We start from the raw sequence: 21,041 nt of genomic DNA, 5'->3' as shown, positions 1-21,041 counted from the left end.
GATGCATCTCAGCCAGAATTCAATCTCTCCCTGCCCCCAGCATGTTGGAAAAGCCTGCTGATGCTCGCTCGGTCATCTCATATACAAAGCTGCGGAGCGGCAGAGGGCTGCTGCTGCCACATGTGGAATTTTATCCCAGCCTGAGCCAAGAATCTTCCGGAGAGGAAGAGGGAAGCAAGCTGGCAGAGGAAAAAGGAGATGGCAGCTCCAGGCGTGGTTTCATGGCGCTCGGCTTCCTTCCTTCATCAAAACAAAGATAGAGGACCCAAATGGCACCCGAGGGTTGCCAACTCTGCTTGGACAGATTGATCGCACGGCCTCTTCCTCCACCTTGTTCCCACACCCTCGCCAATAATTGCCCGACATGCCGACCCTCGCGGTGCCCCACCTTCCCACGCCAATTGGAAATGGAATAAACCCTTTATGACCACCTCCAGCAATGTCCTGGAGATTGGTCTTTAATTCCTGGAGACGCCAGGGAAATCCTGGGGGGTTGGTAACCCTACTGACACCCCTTCATCACCACCCCCACCCCCACCAACTTCACACCATAGCATTATAAATGGATACTGCTCTCAACAAAGAGTGCTGAAAGAAAGGAAAGAACAAACAAGGTCAGACAGAGGCAGGCCAAGTGTTTGTGATCTTGGCCAATGTTTCGGGAGCCCGCCCCCACCATTCCCTCTGGGCTTGTTAATCATTTTGGACAGGGTACAGAAATGCTGCAGGGATGGGGCAGTACAGCCACTACCTCATTCCCCCAGGATTCCTGTGAACCACTTACTCCCAGGGTCTCCACATACCATTAAAGCATGGGAACTGTGCGCTCCTTTAATACCAGACATTCTGTCAGGTCTCCACTCATACCCAGGAACTGCTGGGAACCAAGGATTAAAGATCTCCCTTTTTGTGCAAAATCCTGAGCCACCAACAAACAGATTTTGATTTTATTTGGGTATTTTCCAGTGTTTTATTTTCTTCTCTCCTTCCATTTTAGTTCAAAACACGGAGGATTATGTTTTATGTCAGAATTTCACGAAGAAGTTTTTTCTTCTCTCTCTTGACCTTTAACCTGCTCCTTCCCCTTGTCTCCCCGGGCAGCCACAAGAACAACATCCTTGAAAAGCTGTGAAAATGAGTCTGGGAGCAGTTTTCATATTATGAGATAGGGAGAAATGGGCCAGAAGGCTTCATGCATCAGTCCTTGTAACAGCAAAAAGAACAAAGAACAAAGAACAGTACAGCACAGGAACAGGCCATTCGGCCCTCCAATCTTGATGCCTGTCTAAACTAAAACCTTCTGCACTTCCGGGGTCCGTATCCCTCTATTCCCATCCTATTCATGTATTTGTCGAGATGCCTCTTAAACGTCGCTAATGTACCTGCTTCCACCACCTTCCCTGGCAGCAAGTTCCAGGCACTCACCACCCTCTGTGTAAAAAACTTTCCTCGCATATCCCTCTAAACTTTGCCCCTCACACCTTAAATCTATGTCCCCTAGTAAATGACTCTTCCACCCTGGGAAAAAGCTTCTGACTATCCACTCTGTCCACGCCACTCATAACTTTGTAAACCTCTATCATGTCGCCCCTCCACCTCCGTCGTTCCAGTGAAAACAATCCGAGTTTATCCAACCTCTCCTCATAGCTAATGCCCTCCAGACCAGGCAACATCCTGGTAAACCTCTTCTGTACCCTCTCCAAAACCTCCACGTCCTTCTGGTAGTGTGGCGACCAGAATTGCACGCAATATTCCAAGTGTGGCCTAACTAAGGTTCTGTACAGCTGCAGCATGACTTGCCAATTTTTATACTCTATGCCCCGACCAATGAAGGCAAGCATGCCGTATGCCTTCTTGACTACCTTATCCACCTGCGTTGCCACTTTCAGTGATCTATGGACCTGTACGCCCAGATCTCTCTGCCTGTCAATACGCCTAAGGGTTCTGCCATTTACTGTATACTTCCCACCTGTATTAGACCTTCCAAAATGCATTACCTCACATTTGTCCGGATTAAACTCCATCTGCCATTTCTCCGCCCAAGTCTCCAACCAATCTATATCCTGCTGTATTCTCTGACAATCCTCATCATTATCCGCAACTCCACCAACCTTTGTGTCGTCCGCAAACTTACTAATCAGACCAGCTACATTTTCCTCCAAATCATTTATATATACTACAAACAGCAAAGGTCCCAGCACTGATCCCTGCAGAACACCACTAGTCACAGCCCTCCATTCAGAAAAGCACCCTTCCACTGCTACCCTCTGTCTTCTATGACCGAGCCAGTTCTGTATCCATCTTGCCAGCTCACCTCTGATCCCGTGTGACTTCACCTTTTGTACCAGTCTGCCATGAGGGACCTTGTCAAAGGCTTTACTGAAGTCCATGTAGATAACATCCACTGCCCTTCCTTCATCAATCATCTTCGTCACTTCCTCAAAAAACTCGATCAAGTTAGTGAGACATGACCTCTCCTTCACAAAACCATGCTCCCTCTCGCTAATAAGTTCATTTGTTTCCAAATGGGAGTAAATCCTATCCCGAAGAATCCTCTCCAATAATTTCCCTACCACTGACATAAGGCTCACCGGCCTATAATTTCTTGGATTATCCTTGCTACCCTTCTTAAACAAAGGAACAACATTGGCTATTCTCCAGTCCTCTGGGACCTCACCTGTAGCCAATGAGCATACAAAGATTTCTGTCAAGGCCCCAGCAATTTCCTCCCTTGCCTCCCTCAGTATTCTGGGGTAGATCCCATCAGGGCCTGGGGACTTATCTACCTTAATGCTTTTCAAGACGCCCAACACCTCCTCCTTTTTGATAACGATATGACCCAGACTATCTACACTCCCTTCCCTAGACTCATTATCCACCAAGTCCTTCACTTTGGTGAAAAAGGTCAATATTTTAGAACAAAATAATTATTTAAAATATATAGAAATAGGTTGAAGATGGTCAGCAATGTTAATTTGTTGTAGTATTGCATTTCATTGTTTTAAACTATTACTGAGAAGCCTGGGAGAATAGAAAGTGATCTATATTAATGAGCAGTGGTTAGCTGATGACAAGTTTGGCTTTTAATCGGCCAATTAAGTTGTTATCAACAGGATCTACAAACTCAAGAAATATCACTTGCATTTTTGTCACTCCCTTAGCATGTGGTAACATCTCAAAGACAATATTTTTTATTCCTTCCTGGTATATGGGCATTGCCAGCATTTTTGCCCATCCCTAATTGCCCTTGAGAAGGTGGTGAGTTGCCTTCTTGAACCACTCCAATCCACGTAGGGTCGGTACACCCACAGTGCTGTTAGGAAAGGATTTCCAGGTATTTTACCCAGTTACATTGAAGCAAAGGCAATAGAGTTCCAAGTCAATGTGTGTGTGGCTTTGAGGGGAACTTGCAGGTTGTAGTGTTACCACATGTCTGCTCGCTCGTCCGTCTCGGTGGTAGAGATTTGCTGTCGAAGGAAGCTTGGCAAATTGCTACAGTGCATCTTGTAGATGCTACACACTGCTGCCACTGTGCATTGGTGGTGGAGGGAGTCAATGTTTAAGGTGGTGGATGAGGTGCCAATCAAGCAGACAATGGAAGCTTTTTAAAATGCAGCTAGTCGAGGCAATCCCACGATCTGGCTCCCAGGCAGATTGTGGGCGCGGGGGTCCGTGATTTTCTGTCCCTAATTTTCTGTGATGTGTGCCTTAGTGGGAGAAACAGATTGTAGAATCACCCTCTCCTGGTCTTGTGAAGACAAACTGGACGGTAAAGAGTTAAATTTAGACAAAGTTTACACAGAATCAAGCTTCTCTGCCAGCAACGAGGAACAGACGTCTGATTCATTTATCAGAACTGCTCCCTGGGCACTGATTACAACCATGGCTCCTATATATAGGTTATGTCAGGCAAGTGGCTCAAACCATTCCATGACAGGTTTTTGGCAATTTTATCTTATGAATTCGAACCTCCAATTCTCAGATTGTGCTACATGTTTTCTCTTCCGAGCTTGAACTCCTTCTGTCCTAGAGGTAATCACACTTCCTGGGCTCCGGTTGCATGGATAACTGAAGCCAGATAGAAAATCAGGATGTCAAGTGGCGTCAGACTATTCAGCAATGGGATGCATCACAGCCAAACCCAATTCTGTCCAAATACACGTTCAGACACATATACGCACGTGAGCACTCGCATAATCCAGGAGTGGTTACGGATATTGATCAGGAATGGGGATCCATTATTTTATATATAAACCATCTGACCCCTCGATTAGATTCCTGTCTGCAATTACTCCCGGGTATCCATTATTCTATATGGGGCGGCACAGTGGCGCAGTGGTTAGCACCGCAGCCTCACAGCTCCAGCAACCCAGGTTCAATTCTGGGTACTGCCTGTGTGGAGTTTGCAAGTTCTCCCTGTGACCGCGTGGGTTTCCTCCGGGTGCTCCGGTTTCCTCCCACAAGCCAAAGACTTGCAGGTTGATAGGTAAATTGGCCATTATAAATTGACCCTAGTATAGGTAGATGGTAGGGGAATATAGGAACATGTGAAGATGTGGTAGGAATATGGGATTAGTGCAGGATTAGTATAAATGGGTGGTTAATGGTCGGCACAGACTCGGTGGGCCGAAGGGCCTGTTTCAGTGCTGTATCTCTAAACCTAAAAAAAATCTAAACCATCTGAACCCCTCGATTAGATTCCAGTCTGCAATCACTCCCGGGTATCCATTATTTTATATATAAACCATCTGACCCCTCGATTAGTTTCCAGTCTGTAATCACTCTCGGGTATCCATTATTCTATATATAAACCATCTGAACCCCTCGATTAGATTCCAGTCTGCAATCACTCCCGGGTATCCATTATTTTATATATAAACCATCTGACCCCTCGATTAGTTTCCAGTCTGTAATCACTCTCGGGTATCCATTATTCTATATATAAACCATCTGAACCCCTCGATTAGATTCCAGTCTGTAATCACTCCCGGGTATCCATTATTCTATATATAAACCATCTGAACCCCTCGATTAGATTCCAGTCTGTAATCACTCCCGGGTATCCATTATTCTATATATAAACCATCTGACCCCCTCGATTAGATTCCAGTCTGTAATCACTCCCGGGTATCCATTATTCTATATATAAACCATCTGAACCCCTCGATTAGATTCCAGTCTGTAATCACTCCCGGGTATCCATTATTCTATATATAAACCATCTGAACCCCTCGATTAGATTCCAGTCTGTAATCACTCCCGGGTATCCATTATTCTATATATAAACCATCTGACCCCCTCGATTAGATTCCAGTCTGTAATCACTCCCGGGTATCCATTATTCTATATATAAACCATCTGAACCCCTCGATTAGATTCCAGTCTGTAATCACTCCCAGATATCCATTATTCTACATATAAACCATCTGAACCCCTCGATTAGATTCCAGTCTGTAATCACTCCCGGGTATCCATTATTCTATATATGAACCATCTGAACCCCTCGATTAGATTCCAGTCTGTAATCACACCCGGGTATCCGTTATTCTATATATAAACCATCTGAACCCCTCGATTAGATTCCAGTCTGTAATCACTCCCGGGTATCCATTATTCTATATATAAACCATCTGACCCCCTCGATTAGATTCCAGTCTGTAATCACTCCCGGGTATCCATTATTCTATATATAAACCATCTGAACCCCTCAATTAGATTCCAGTCTGTAATCACTCCCGGGTATTCAATATTCTATATATAAACCATCTGAACCCCTCAATTAGATTCCAGTCTGTAATCACTCCCAGATATCCATTATTCTATATATAAACCATCTGAACCCCTCGATTAGATTCCAGTCTGTAATCACTCCCAGATATCCATTATTCTACATATAAACCATCTGAACCCCTCGATTAGATTCCAGTCTGTAATCACTCCCGGGTATCCATTATTTTATATATGAACCATCTGAACCCCTCGATTAGATTCCAGTCTGTAATCACACCCGGGTATCCGTTATTCTATATATAAACCATCTGAACCCCTCGATTAGATTCCAGTCTGTAATCACTCCCAGATATCCATTATTCTATATATAAACCATCTGAACCCCTCGATTAGATTCCAGTCTGTAATCACTCCCAGATATCCATTATTCTATATATAAACCATCTGAACCCCTCGATTAGATTCCAGTCTGTAATCACTCCCGGGTATCCATTATTCTATATATAAACCATCTGAACCCCTCGATTAGATTCCAGTCTGTAATCACTCCCGGGTATCCGTTATTCTATATATAAACCATCTGAACCCCTCGATTAGATTCCAGTCTGTAATCACTCCCAGATATCCATTATTCTATATATAAACCATCTGAACCCCTCGATTAGATTCCAGTCTGTAATCACTCCCAGATATCCATTATTCTATATATAAACCATCTGAACCCCTCGATTAGATTCCAGTCTGTAATCACTCCCAGATATCCATTATTCTATATATAAACCATCTGAACCCCTCGATTAGATTCCAGTCTGTAATCACTCCCGGGTATCCATTATTCTATATATAAACCATCTGAACCCCTCGATTAGATTCCAGTCTGTAATCACTCCCAGATATCCATTATTCTATATATAAACCATCTGAACCCCTCGATTAGATTCCAGTCTGTAATCACTCCCAGATATCCATTATTCTATATATAAACCATCTGAACCCCTCGATTAGATTCCAGTCTGTAATCACTCCCAGGTATCCGTTATTCTATATATAAACCATCTGAACCCCTCGATTAGATTCCAGTCTGTAATCACTCCCGGGTATCCATTATTCTATATATAAACCATCTGAACCCCTCGATTAGATTCCAGTCTGTAATCACTCCCGGGTATCCATTATTCTATCTATGAACCATCAGAACCCCTCGATTAGATTCTCGTCTGTAATCACTCCCAGGTATCCATTATTCTATATATAAACCATCTGAACCCCTTGATTAGATTCCAGTCTGTAATCACTCCCAGATATCCATTATTCTATATATAAACCATCTGAACCCCTCGATTAGATTCCAGTCTGTAATCACTCCCGGGTATCCATTATTCGATATAGAAACCATCTGAACCCCTCGATTAGATTCCAGTCTGTAATCACTCCCGGGTATCCATTATTCTATATATAAACCATCTGAACCCCTCGATTAGATTCCAGTCTGTAATCACTCCCGGGTATCCATTATTCTATCTATGAACCATCAGAACCCCTCGATTAGATTCTCGTCTGTAATCACTCCTGGGTATTCATTACTCTATATATCAGGGTGTCCAACCTTTTCGTGTGGGTGTCCAGATGACAATTTCTGTCCTACATAAGAGATCAGTGAGCAAATTTCAGAAAGATAAAGGCATTAAAAATTGATCTTACTATTAATCAAAACATCAACAAATGTGCATTTTTGTGAAGAAGCTTTAAATGAGAAGACTAATTTATTGACTTACTTTCTCATCACTATATTGAACACTGATTTAGGGATATACTTGGCATTGTTTTTGCTTGCATAAGTAGTCAATCTCTGTCTGAGTACTTGATGTAGTGATGCAGAGTATTCTGGATAGATGACCCATCTGTTAGGAGTGATCTTGATCTTTCTCTCCCCTTTCCCAATGCTCTCCCTGTGTATCTCTCTCTCCCCGCGTTCTCTCAGTGGGTCTCTGTCTCTCTCCCCCTCCCTCCACCCCTCTGCCTCTCCCCTGTCTCCTTCCCCCTCTGCCTCTCCTCCCTTCGCTTCTCCCCCTCCCTCTCTCACCCTCCCTCCCTCACCCTCTCCCTCCACTCTCTCTCCCTCTCCTTTTCTCTCTCACTCCACCCTCCCCATCTCTGTCTCTTCCCCCCATCTCAGTCTTTCTCCTTCTCTGTCCTTCTCTGTCTCTTTTCTCTCCCTGTCTCTGTGACTCCAACACTCTGTGCTCCGTATTCCCAACTACCTGCTCCGTGCTCCCTCAGCAGCCATTCCCACAACTCTATATTTACCATAATAAAAGCAAAATACTGCGGATGCTGGAAATCTGAAACAAAAACAAGAAATGCTGGATTCACTCAGCAGGTCTGGCAGCATCTGTGGAAAGAGAAGCAGAGTTAACGTTTCGGAACCGAAGAAGGGTCACTGACCCGAAACGTTAACTCTGCTTCTCTTTCCACAGATGCTGCCAGACCTGCTGAGTGAATCCAGCATTTCTTGTTTTTGTTCTATATTTACCATGCCTGTTTTATTTAAGTTGGGGAAAGTGGAGGCAGGAACCTGCCCAGTGTGCAGGATACAGGACTTTTACTGAACCACACGAAAGCATCAGGGGTGGCCGCTCCCAATCACCTGCATCACATTCCACCAATCAGCATTAATGCTGCCTGGATAGCCCCGGTCAGTCACAGAGAGTGACCAGTCACACAGGGATCCCCCATCTTTCACATGCAGGTCCCGCATACCCTCTCCACCTGACGTACAAGGGAGCTATCAATCAGAACAGAGCCACGGACAGATTGGCGGGCCAGATGGAAACCTTGGGTGGGCTGGATTCTGGTCCGTGGGTCATCTGTTGGATAACCCTGCTACATATAAACCATCTGAACCCCGCGATTAGATTCCAGTCTGTAATCACTCCCGAGTATCCGTTATTCTATATATAAACCATCTGATCCCCTCGATTAGATTCCAGTCTGTAATCACTCCCAGTATCTCTTATTCTAGATATAAACCATCTGAACCCCGCGATTAGATTCCAGTCGTAATCACTCCCGAGTATCCGTTATTCTATATATAAACCATCTGATCCCCTCGATTAAATTCCAGTCTGTAATCACTCCCAGTATCTCTTATTCTATATATAAACCTTCTGAACCCCGCGATTAGATTCCAATCTGTAATCACTCTCGAGTATCCGTTATTCTATATATAAATCATCTGAACCCCTCGATTAGATTCCAGTCTGTAATCACTCCCGGGTATCCATTATTCTATATATAAACCATCTGAACCCCTCAATTAGATTCCAGTCTGTAATCACTCCCGGGTATCCATTATTCTATATATAAACCATCTGAACCCCGTGATTAGATTCCAGTCTGTAATCACTCCCAGGTATCCATTATTCTGTATATAAACCATCTGAACCCCTCGATTAGATTCCCGTCTGTAATCACTCCTGGGTATACGTTATTCTACATATAAACCATCTGAACCCCTCGATTAGATTCCAGTCTGTAATCACTCCCGGGTATCCGTTATTCTATATATATAAACCATCTGAACCCTTCGATTAGATTCCAGTCTGTAATCACTCCTGGGTATACGTTATTCTACATATAAACCATCTGAACCCCTCGATTAGATTCCAGTCTGTAATCACTCCCGGGTATCCGTTATTCTATATATAAACCATCTGAACCCCTCGATTAGATTCCAGTCTGTAATCACTCCCAGGTATCCATTATTCTATATATAAACCATCTGAACCCCTCGATTAGATTCCAGTCTGTAATCACTCCCGGGTATCCATTATTCTAGATATAAACCATCTGAACCCCTCGATTAGATTCCAGTCTGTAATCACTCCTGGGTAGCCGTTATTCTATATATAAACCATCTGAACCCCGCAATTAGATTCCAGTCTGTAATCACTCCTGGGTAGCCGTTATTCTATATATAAACCATCTGAACCACTCGATTAGATTCCAGTCTGTAATCACTCCCGGGTATCCGTTATTCTATATATGAACCATCTGAACCCCTCGATTAGATTCCAGTCTGTAATCACTCCCGGGTATACGTTATTCTATATATAAACCATCTGAACCCCGCAATTAGATTCCAGTCTGTAATCACTCCTGGGTAGCCGTTATTCTATAGATAAACCATCTGAACCACTCGATTAGATTCCAGTCTGTAATCACTCCCGGGTATCCGTTATTCTATATATGAACCATCTGAACCCCTCGATTAGATTCCAGTCTGTAATCACTCCCGGGTATCCGTTATTCTATATATGAACCATCTGAACCACTCGATTAGATTCCAGTCTGTAATCACTCCCGGGTATCCGTTATTCTATATATAAAACATCTGAACCCCTCGATTAGATTCCAGTCTGTAATCACTCCCGGGTATCCGTTATTCTATATATAATCCATCTGAACCCCTCGATTAGATTCCCGTCTGTAATCACTCCTGGGTATACGTTATTCTACATATAAACCATCTGAACCCCTCGATTAGATTCCAGTCTGTAATCACTCCCGGGTATCCGTTATTCTATATATAAACCATCTGAACCCCTCGATTAGATTCCAGTCTGTAATCACTCCCGGGTATACGTTATTCTATATATAAACCATCTGAACCCCTCGATTAGATTCCAGTCTGTAATCACTCCCGGGTATCCGTTATTCTATATATAAACCATCTGAACCCCTCGATTAGATTCCAGTCTGTAATCACTCCCGGGTATCCATTATTCCATATATAAACCATCTGAACCCCTCGATTAGATTCCAGTCTGTAATCACTCCCGGGTATCCGTTATTCTATATATAAACCATCTGAACCCCGCAATTAGATTCCAGTCTGTAATCACTCCCGGGTATCCATTAGTCTATATATAAACCATCTGAACCCCTCGATTAGATTCCAGTCTGTAATCACTCCCGGGTATACGTTATTCTATATATAAACCATCTGAACCCCTCGATTAGATTCCAGTCTGTAATCACTCCCGGGTATACGTTATTCTATATATAAACCATCTGAACCCCTCGATTAGATTCCAGTCTGTAATCACTCCCGGGTATTCGTTATTCGATATAGAAACCATCTGAACCCCTCGATTAGATTCCAGTCTGTAATCACTCCCGGGTATCCGTTATGCTAGATATAAACCATCTGAACCCCGCAATTAGATTCCAGTCTGTAATCACTCCTGGGTAGCCGTTATTCTATATATAAACCATCTGAACCCCTCGATCAGATTCCAGTCTGTAATCACTCCCGGGTATCCATTATTCTATATATGAACCATCTGAACCCCTCGATTAGATTCCAGTCTGTAATCACTCCTGGGTAGCCGTTATTCTATATATAAACCATCTGAACCCCTCGATTAGATTCCAGTCTGTAATCACTCCCGGGTATCCGTTATTCTATACATAAACCTTCTGAACCCCTCGATTAGATTCAAATCTGTAATCACTCCCGGGTATCCGTTATTCTATACATAAACCATCTGAACCCCTCGATTAGATTCCAGTCTGTAATCACTCCCTGGTATCCATTATTCTATATATAAACCATCTGAACCCCTCGATTAGATTCCAGTCTGTAATCACTCCCGGGTATCCATTATTCTATATATAAACCATCTGAACCCCTCGATCAGATTCCAGTCTGTAATCACTCCCGGGTATCCATTATTCTATATATAAACCATCAGAACCCATCGATTAGATTCCAGTCTGTAATCACTCCCAGGTATCCATTATTCTATATATAAACCATCTGAACCACTCGATTAGATTCCAGTCTGTAATCACTCCCGGGTATCCATTATTCTATATATAAACCATCTGAACCACTCGATTAGATTCCAGTCTGTAATCACTCCCGGGTATCCATTATTCTATATATAAACCATCTGAACCACTCGATTAGATTCCAGTCTGTAATCACTCCCGGGTATCCATTATTCTATATATAAACCATCTGAACCACTCGATTAGATTCCAGTCTGTAATCACTCCCGGGTATCCATTATTCTATATATAAACCATCTGAACCCATCGATTAGATTCCAGTCTGTAATCACTCCCGGGTATCCGTTATTCGATATATAAACCATCTCAACCCCTCGATTAGATTCCAGTCTGTAATCACTCCCGGGTCTCCATTATTCTATATATAAACCATCTGAACCACTCGATTAGATTTCAGTCTGTAATCACTCCCGGGTATCCATTATTTTATGTATAAACCATCTGAACCCCTTGATTAGATTCCAGTCTGTAATCACTCCCGGGTATCCATTATTCTATATATAAACCATCTGAACCACTCGATTAGATTCCAGTCTTTAATCACTCCCGGGTATCCATTATTCTATATATAAACCATCTGAACCACTCGATTAGATTCCAGTCTGTAATCACTCCCGGGTATCCATTATTCTATATATCAACCATCAGAACCATTAGATTCTGGTATCCTGGCCACTCCAATTCAATTGCTCTTTGTCTCTTGTGATTTGTAAACCTCAACATCTGTTGTGTAACTTCATGCTGCTGTGTTTGTTCCTCCCCCGCCCCCACACCCCACCTTCTAGTTGAAGGAGCAACGTGAGAAGGAGCGTCGGCTGAAGAAAGCACGTGCCGGCAGCGTCTCGGAAGAGGTCGGGGAGTTTGACGACTTGGTGTCAGCTCTGCGATCCGGTGAGGTCTTCGACAAGGACCTGTCGAAGCTGAAGCGCAACCGCAAGCGCTCTGGGAACCCGGTGGTGGAGAGCGGCAGGGAGCGGGCGGTGACCAAGCTCAATTACTGAGGACTGGCTCAACCCGTCAAGGACGCCTGGGACGAACGCCTGGCGCTCGGTGCCGTTTGTGGAGTTGGGGCGGGTGGGGGGCGTGGTGCTTGCAGGGGGTGGAACTCTTTACTTACCCTCAAGCCTCAAAGCCTGTGACCTGGGGAAGAAAAAAACAAAAGACAAGGCCTTTTACTCACCCGCCAACCAAAAACAAAAGAAACCATACCTGCTTTCTCTCTCTCTATCTCTATCACTCCCTCCTTCCCATTTTCCTCTCCACCGTAAGAGAGCAGGGAAATCGACTCAGTCTCCAAAGTGCCTGTACGCCGTGCTTCTGTTACCAGCTGCTTGGACGTTTCCTTTCGAAAGCGGACATTTGACTCCAGAAACAACCAACGGAACAGAGCAAGAGCATTGTGGGATTGGAGGGAGTCATCTTCTGAGATTGATAAGGAATCCATGATGCTTTATCATTATTATTACATTACTTTTTATTTCTTTTGCCCACTCTCTTGTCCAAAGCATAAAGGTATTGATTCTCTCTACCCTTGCAAGTGTTGGAATCCCAACAATAACCCCCGCAGCCCATCACCTTCCCTCTCCCATTTTTCTCCGCTCAGGGTTTAGGGTTGCCAACCCTCCAAGATTGCTCTGGAGTCTCCAGGAATTGAAGATTAACCCCCAAAGCACCATTGCGAGCAACCCTGGAGAAAAATCATCAGGACGTAGAACACATTGTTTCTTTTTTCACATTTTTGTTTAAAAGAATCATTGGCAATAGGGAGGGAGGTAGGGCTGATTGACTGCAGTTGAGAATCATCCAATGAGGTAGCAAACAGTCTATGTGCTTCTCAATTGACTCGGGACGGTGGTGTGTCGCGAGGAGGGCCATGCCAATGCTGTGAGGTGGGGGAGTTACGGACGAGAAGACATGTGAGGAAATCTCCAGAAATACGTCTTCCCAGAGTTGGCAACCCTATCCTGGAGATGCCAGGACAACTAAGATGGTGGTGCCCAACTACACATTGGCACTGTTGGGGCAAAAAAAATGGGATTGGGTGGAGCCGAGTGGGAATCTTGTCAACAGACTAAACGCAGAGGAGTAAAATAACTGTGCCAAGCCTGAGATTCCCACCACTTTGGACATCAGAGAAAGCATATTATGTTAAAAAAAAACAGTATTAAATAAATTCAGTGACTCTGCACTGAGGGCCACCTGAGCACATATACATGTTACCACAAACTAGATAGCCACAGCAAAATTACTGGGCCTATATTGTGCAATAATTTTTTTTAAGCTTATATATATATAATGTTAAAGTTTTACTTTGAAAGAAGAAAGTTAGTCTTTTTGAGGAGTAGACTCGTCACATCCAATGTGACTAAAATGAGCATGGTCAATTCTTTCAGGCCTTTTTCACACCAGCACCACTCTCCCCTCTCTCTAAACATCACCTTCGCCCCCGCCCCCTCCCTCCTCCGCCCCTCAATGTCTAAGTAAACAGAGTTCTTCCAGTCATGTTCTTCAGGGCAATATGGGGAAAGCAATCCCTGAGGTTGAAGGTACATTAAGAACTACATCAGGTACCAGCAAGAAAGAAAATAGTTCATTAGGACCCAGCATAGGCATAGAACCTCGGGCCTAAAGTGGGCTACTAATTCCTGCTTCATTCTCACCTTTAAATCTCATGGGGAGAGATCAAAAAAAGCACAAAACTGAAATGACAGGTTTTCTTTCTTGTTTTGAGATCTGCAGCACACCCTTCATAGGGCAGGAGGTGCAAGTTTCTCTTCAGTGTTGACCACAAATGAACTTTGCCAAGTCCTTGGCCCATTTCCCCGAGATGGAGACACAATAGATATTGTTCTCACTATGTTAATGCAGGCCTACAGCAAGTCTGTGCCCTGTTTAATAAATGTAGCACCATGTTATACATATATATTGTTTTTAAGGCTGTAATGAGTTCATGCACCAAAAGGTAAAATAATTTCAGATTTAAAACCAGAAAGGAATAGATGATTATGCAGCAATAGCATTAAGGATATGAAGCATTGCTTCATCCATTTTGAAAGGGTTTTATGAAAGTAGAAAGAGGGTCTAAGATGATCCAAGGCAGGACAAGATGTGTAGATCTGTAGGGACTGAATAGCTGGCACTTCAGTCACCAGAAATTTTCATACAGGAGATTTTTCTTTAAGTCCTTTCCATTAATGCTGACAGACTACAAAAATGGCAGGTCTCTTTGAGAAATTAATACTTGGGACAAGGGGAAGCATTTCAGTGTGACTCAATTTTCTGTTCATGAAACCAAAGGGAAACATGTTTTTTTTAAAAAAAAAAGCTCTTGGCCCTCGCCAATCTATTATTGGCAAGGCTTTAAAACAAACCGTATTAATATTCCAACTGTGGCATGGCCTGCAGTGCATGAAGCTTCTTTGTAGCTACCACAATGAGGCCTGCGATGTATGAGTCTGCCAGCTGACCAGACTGAGGTCTGTAGCAAACGAAGCTGCTTAGTTGCTGCCCACTGCCAAGAGTGAGTTTACCTAACAGCAGAGCACTCTGAGGCCTAGAGCGCAGTTACCTAAAGGCTGACCAAACTGAGACTTAGATTGAGTTTACCTAACAGCAGAGCACTCTGAGGCCTAGAGCGCAGTTACCTAAAGGCTGACCAAACTGAGCCAAGAGTGTGGTTACCTAACAACCAACCACATTGATGCCTAAAGTGAGGCTATGTAATGGTCTACCAAACTGAGTCCTAGAATGCGGTTACCTAAAGACTGACCACACTGAAGCACAGAGTGAGGTGGCCTAACAGCCGACCACACTGACGCCTAGCACAAGGTTACCTAACGGCCTACCACACTCACAGCTGCGAGGTCAAGTAGCTCCAAGATGACATGCTTTCCAATGGAAGATTGGAACCAGGTTAATACTCAGTAATCCATGAACCATGAAGCTGTGAAGGTCCACAATCTCCAGGGAAATGTTGGAGGAGCTGCAGTGACCCAAGGAAAGCTGGGTTTCTCTCCCTCAGCCTCTCAATAACTCTGTAAGCCATTGCCTAAACAGCTAACTAGACAGCGGGAAGCTTACCAGAGTTTTAACTGATGAAAGTCCAGCCCCTCTGCTGGTAGTACACAGTGTAGATTTATCACATGGTACTGAGCCACACAGATCAGTCATATCCTAAGTTTGAGTCCCCGGTGCTGAGCTGCTTGGTCACAGCAATAGAGAAGCTACAATGAATCTCAGAGTCCTCTTGGCTGGGGACTGCGCAGCAAGCCCTGGTCCCCCTCTTAATTGATCCCCCTGCCGCAGAGTGCATGATATGTAGGCACTGAGTGAGGCCAGGATTGGGCATGACTGTGATGCCTTCCACAGTTGATTGGACTGTCAGTGCCGCACATGAAGGACGGCATTTTGGGTGAGTTACTGGAGGGTTAGTGGTCCCTGTGGAATTAATTCGCAGCACGAGTCACTAACTTGAGAAGAAAATTGGAAAAGGGGGACAAAAGGGAAAGGTTTCCCAAGGCCTACCGATGTGTGTTGTACAGAGAAGCAACATTTCATAGAAAAGAACGATACAGCTCAGAAGGAGGCCATTCAACCCATTGTGCCTGTGCCAGCTCTTTGAAAGAGCTATCCAGTTAGTCCTACTCCCCTGTTCCTTCCCTACAGTGCTGAAGATTTTTCCTTTCAAAGTATTTTTCCAATTCCCTTTTGAAAGTTACTGTTGAATCTGCTTCCACCACCCTTCCAGATCATAACAACTTGCTGCATAAAGGATATTCTCCTCACCACTTTACTAGCTCTGTTGTCTTAAATTGCCACTTAACCTTCTTTGCTTTAGGGAGAACAAGGGTAGATTCTCCAGTCCCTCCGTGGATCGGAAGTCCCTTATCACTGGTACTATTCTGGTAAATCTCCTCTGCACCATCTCTAAGGCTTTGACAGCTCCTTGTCATTCCAAGCCTGGCATGAAATGAGGACGTTTGCATAGGAAACAGAAACCCAAGGCTGGCTAAATCCTGCCGATTCATAATGCCTGCAGCCCCACAGCTAGATATATTGGAGTGGGTACCCACAGCATGAGTCAGTCCTGAACTTGGTTAACTGAGCATCGGTTAATACGACATGAAATCTTTGCTCCGGTGCTCCTCCATTTGCATAATCCAACCAGATAGCATGAAGGTCGCAAGCTATGCTTGAGTGCCACACATAAAAGGCATGGTGAATTGATTGGTGATCGCCCTTGGTGAATTAAGGGGAGCAGAAGGCGAGGATCTCTCCAGTGCTAAACCTACACACAGTACAACAGCCCAGAGCAAGCTACGTTCCGTTAGAAGTAAGGAACAGTGAGCCAGACAGTAATAACACTTTCCAATGCCCCCTAACTACTTCACAAATTCAGCCTCAAAATAACATGTTTGGGCAAAAAGGGGGAGAAAGCTGTCCTCGACTTACTGTGAAAGGGTAAAACTATGTTGAATACGCAAATATTTCTCCTAAAATTCGATAGAAATGTTGAGCACTCAAAGGTGCCAGAAGATTATTTTTACAGATGTGGTAATCTATGAATGCTGTGTGTATTGTGAAAGCTGCAAAGGACATTAAACACTCTGAGAATTAAGCTCGAGGGAGGGAGGGATGGAGCAGGATGGATGGATGGAGATGGAGATAGATCGGCACTGAATGACCTCTGTTGGATATGGGCTGATTTGTCGGCAGTATTCCTTTAGACTGCCTCGCTTGCCTTTCACTTTGAAAACTGCCTATTTACTCAGCAGGCCCTGCTCCAGTTTTAAGATTTGCGTTGGGATGTAGCCAGCTTTTCAGCGATGCCACAGATTCGGTACCTTAAAATTTTTTTGGCTTAAGTGGTCAATTTGTATTTAGATTATGGGGAGAGGGGTATGTAAAAATCCAACTAAAGATTAATATGGTTAAATACAAAGATGAGCTATTCTATAACTTCCACCCACCCCCCACCCCCCACTCCTCACACTAAACTTGGCTTTGCTTTCTTGAACCTAGATTTCAGGCCTGAAGGCATTGATCCATGATCCCTATCTATAGAGTTACCTAATCTAGTGATTGTATTTAAAGCTGGCCCACAATTCATACAGGGGCTGATCCACTCTTGCCTGGTCCCATTGAGCTGATGCACATTGGTTCGCAGCTCTCTGTATTGTTATATTGCCAGAGGCCTATTCCATGCCTAATGTGCCTGGTCAAGGTGCAGCACGCTGGGAGGCTGCTCGATAAGTGTAAAACAAGACTCACAAAGGCTGCAAAGGTTACTTAAATTATGAGGCCATCTCATAATGTGTCAGGAATGATGAGGCGGCCCACCAGATGCTAAGCATCCATTTTGAATGAGTGATTCTGGAAAGGATCAGGAAAGATGGGGGTGGGGGGGGGGGGGGGGGGGGTTTGACCCTGGGGCCACCTTTGTATTTGTGCCTATAATTCAGCAGGCTTCCAAAGGTCAATTCTTCAATGTGGCTTTGTGTTCCGCCAACTAGGAACAAAATGCCGGTGTTCTGCAGCCTGCCCACAACTCTGCCCTCTGGCTCCTGACCTTGCCAGCACCTGTCCTGCACGCCCTCCCCTTCCCCCACTCTCCGCCTCCCATAGGAGAGGTGTCAAACGGGCTGCTGACTCACTGTCACCCGTTTTACATTATCACACAAATTCAGTCTTTACCCTTCAGTTTTCAGAGCAGCTGAGGTCAGTGAACTGTCCAGTCTTACCCTGTCCTTCAAATTCTGAAATCATGCTGGCAGCAGATGAAGTACCTCAACTGCAGCCAATGTTTGTGTACCCAGCTTGCCTTACTGCTAATGCCTCTGAGTTAGAATGCTGTGTGTTCAAACCCCACTCTAGGACTTGAGCACATGATCCAGGCTGGAACTTCAATGTTGCACTGAGGGAGTGCTGAGGGGTTGTGGGTGATTTTGACATTGGCTTATATTGTAAAATGGATAATGTTGATTCAGATGTCCATTGTGCATTTCTCCCAATTATAATGTCCATTGTTAATGGATTAGAATATGGAGAGAGAGTATAGTGGGTTACTGAATCAATATTGGCCATTGGAGAGTTACATGTAAAAGGTGATACAATAGAGGTGGTCTATGTTGGCTCTCCATTTGATACAAAATTCAGTATCAGAGTTTGTGGAACCATATAAAAGGGTACAGTAATTTTTGTAGCAGAAATCAAACAAGGAAATAAAATCAGTATGTGGGAAATATCCCCAAAGAAGCACAAAATTGGTCAATAGAAGCACTTTTTCAAAGTGGAACAAAACATTCCTGCTGTTTTTTAACAGACTCTGATAAATGCAACTTGGAGTGATCACACAGTTGGAAATGGACACTCACTATCCTGTTGAGTACAACTGCTGCTCTTTTCTCCTTTAGAAGCATAGGAAAGAACCACTATTAAACCCTCTTCCATCCCCTTATCAGAGTAATTGGAAGCAACCGCTACAATCCCAACCATTAGTGCAGTTGAATACAAAGGATATTTCCCTTCATGTCCAAACAATTGGATTTGATCACTCTTCACCACCAGTCCTAACACAACCACTGTCTACTTGTGCCTGCTATTGGTTCAGCTATGGCTCAGTTAGTAGCACTCTCACCTCTGAGTCAGAAGGTTCTAGGTTTTTTTTATTCTTTCCTGGAATGTGAGCATTGCTGGCAAAGCCAGCATTTGTTGCCCATCCCTAATTGTGGTGGTGGTGAGCTGCCTTCTTGAACTGCTGCAGTCCATGTGGGGTAGGTACACCCACAGTGCTCTTAGGAAGGGAGTTCCAGGATTTTGATAACAGTGACAGTGAAGGAATGGCGATATAGTTCCAAGTCAGGATGGTGTGTGACTTGGAGGGAAACTTGTAGGTAGTGGTGTTCCCATGCATCTGCTGCCCTTGTCCTTCTAGGTAGTGGAGATCGCAGGTTTGGAAGGCGCTGTTGAAGGAGCCTTGGCAAGTTGCTGCAGTGCATCTTGTAGATGGTATACACTGCTGCCACTGTGCGCCAGTGGTGGAGGGAGTAAATGTTTAAGGTGGTGAATGGGGTGCCAATCACATTGGAGGCTGCATTATCCTGGATGATGTCGAGCTTCTTGAGTGTTGTTGGAACTGCACTCATCCAGGCAAATGGAGAGTATTCCCTCACACTCCTACTTTGTGCCTTGTGGACAGGCTTTGAGGAGTCAGGAGGTGAGTTACTCGGCACAGAATTCCTAGCCTCTTATCTGCTCTTGTGGCCACAGTATTTATATGGCTGGTCTAGTTAAGTTTCTGGTCAATGGTAACCCCCAGGATGGTGAAGGTGAGGGATTTGGTGATAATAGCACTGTTGAACATCAAGGGAGTTCCCTTTTGTTTGAGATGGTCATTGCCTGGCACTTGTTTGGCGTGAATGTTACTTGCCACTTATCAGCCCAAGCCTGGATATTGTTCAGGTCTTGCTGCATCTGGAAATGGGCTACTTCAGTATCTGAGGAGTCGCGAATGGTGCTGAACATTGTGCAATCATCAGCGAACATCCCCACTTCTGACCTTATGATTGAAGGAAGGTCATTGATGAAGCAGCTGAAGATGGTTGGGCCCAGGACACTACCCTGAGGAACTCTTGCAGTGAAGTCCTGGGGTAAGATGATTGACTCCAACAACCACAACCGTCTTCCTTTGTTCTAGGTCTGACTCCAACCAGTGAAGAATTTCCCCCCTGATTCCCATTGACTTGAATTTTGCTCGGGCTCTTTGATGCCATACCCGGTCAAATGCTTTCACTCTCACTTCACCTCTGGAATTCAACTCTTTTGTCCATGTTTGAGGTCTGGAGCTGAGTGATCCTGGCGGTTTCCAAACTGAGCACCGTTGATCAGGTGATTCATGAGTAAGTGCTGCTTGATAGCACTGTCAATGACACCTTCCATCACTTTGCTGATGATTGCGAGTAGACTGATGGGATGGTAATTGGCTGGTTTGGATTTGACCTGCTTTTTGTGGACAGGTCAAACCTGGGCAATTTTCCACATTGTCCTAATCACTCATTGCCATGTCTGCATGAATACGAGTTTGCTTTGCTCTCACTGCTTGGAGAAAACCACCCTTTATTAGCTTTCTCATAACTTTTTTTTGATTGAGTACCTGCTCATCATGGTGACTGATATTACTGCTGGGGAATGGAACATTTGTCAAGCACTTCACGTCAGCATCAAATTCTGCCAAATCAGGAGTAGAATAGGTCAGATGCAAATGTCACATGACAATTGCCCCAAAGCTTGAATGAGCACGTGTCAGTCTGACATTGTTCCAATCTCTCAACAATTTAATTGTTCTGGGCCCAAATTTGTTTCATGTACAGCTAGAGGACACGTTTGTCCCCTCAATATGGGCTAGATTTGAATCTAGGTACTAGTGAGGCAATGCCAGCATTTAACTTACTCCGACA

General features: G+C 44.2%; 1 protein-coding gene across 6 annotated transcripts in view; it reads left to right on the top strand.

Moving 5' to 3' along the window:
* daam2 (dishevelled associated activator of morphogenesis 2) overlaps positions 1 to 17,947 on the top strand; it is a 391,719-nt gene extending 373,772 nt beyond the window's left edge. For all 6 annotated transcript variants that reach the window (XM_068027781.1, XM_068027780.1, XM_068027792.1 and 3 more), the window contains one exon: positions 12,372 to 17,947. In XM_068027781.1, coding sequence (XP_067883882.1) covers positions 12,372 to 12,587 — 216 coding nt within the window. In that variant the 3' untranslated portion in view covers positions 12,588 to 17,947. The remainder of the gene's footprint in view (positions 1 to 12,371) is intronic.
* Positions 17,948 to 21,041: the final 3,094 nt, after the last annotated feature.

The sequence above is a fragment of the Heterodontus francisci genome, chromosome 3 (genome assembly GCF_036365525.1).
Source record: "Heterodontus francisci isolate sHetFra1 chromosome 3, sHetFra1.hap1, whole genome shotgun sequence".
NCBI classification, from domain to species: Eukaryota; Metazoa; Chordata; class Chondrichthyes; order Heterodontiformes; family Heterodontidae; genus Heterodontus; species Heterodontus francisci.
The sequence above is the reverse complement of the archived record's forward strand: the minus strand, read 5'-3'. Positions and strand labels throughout refer to the sequence as shown.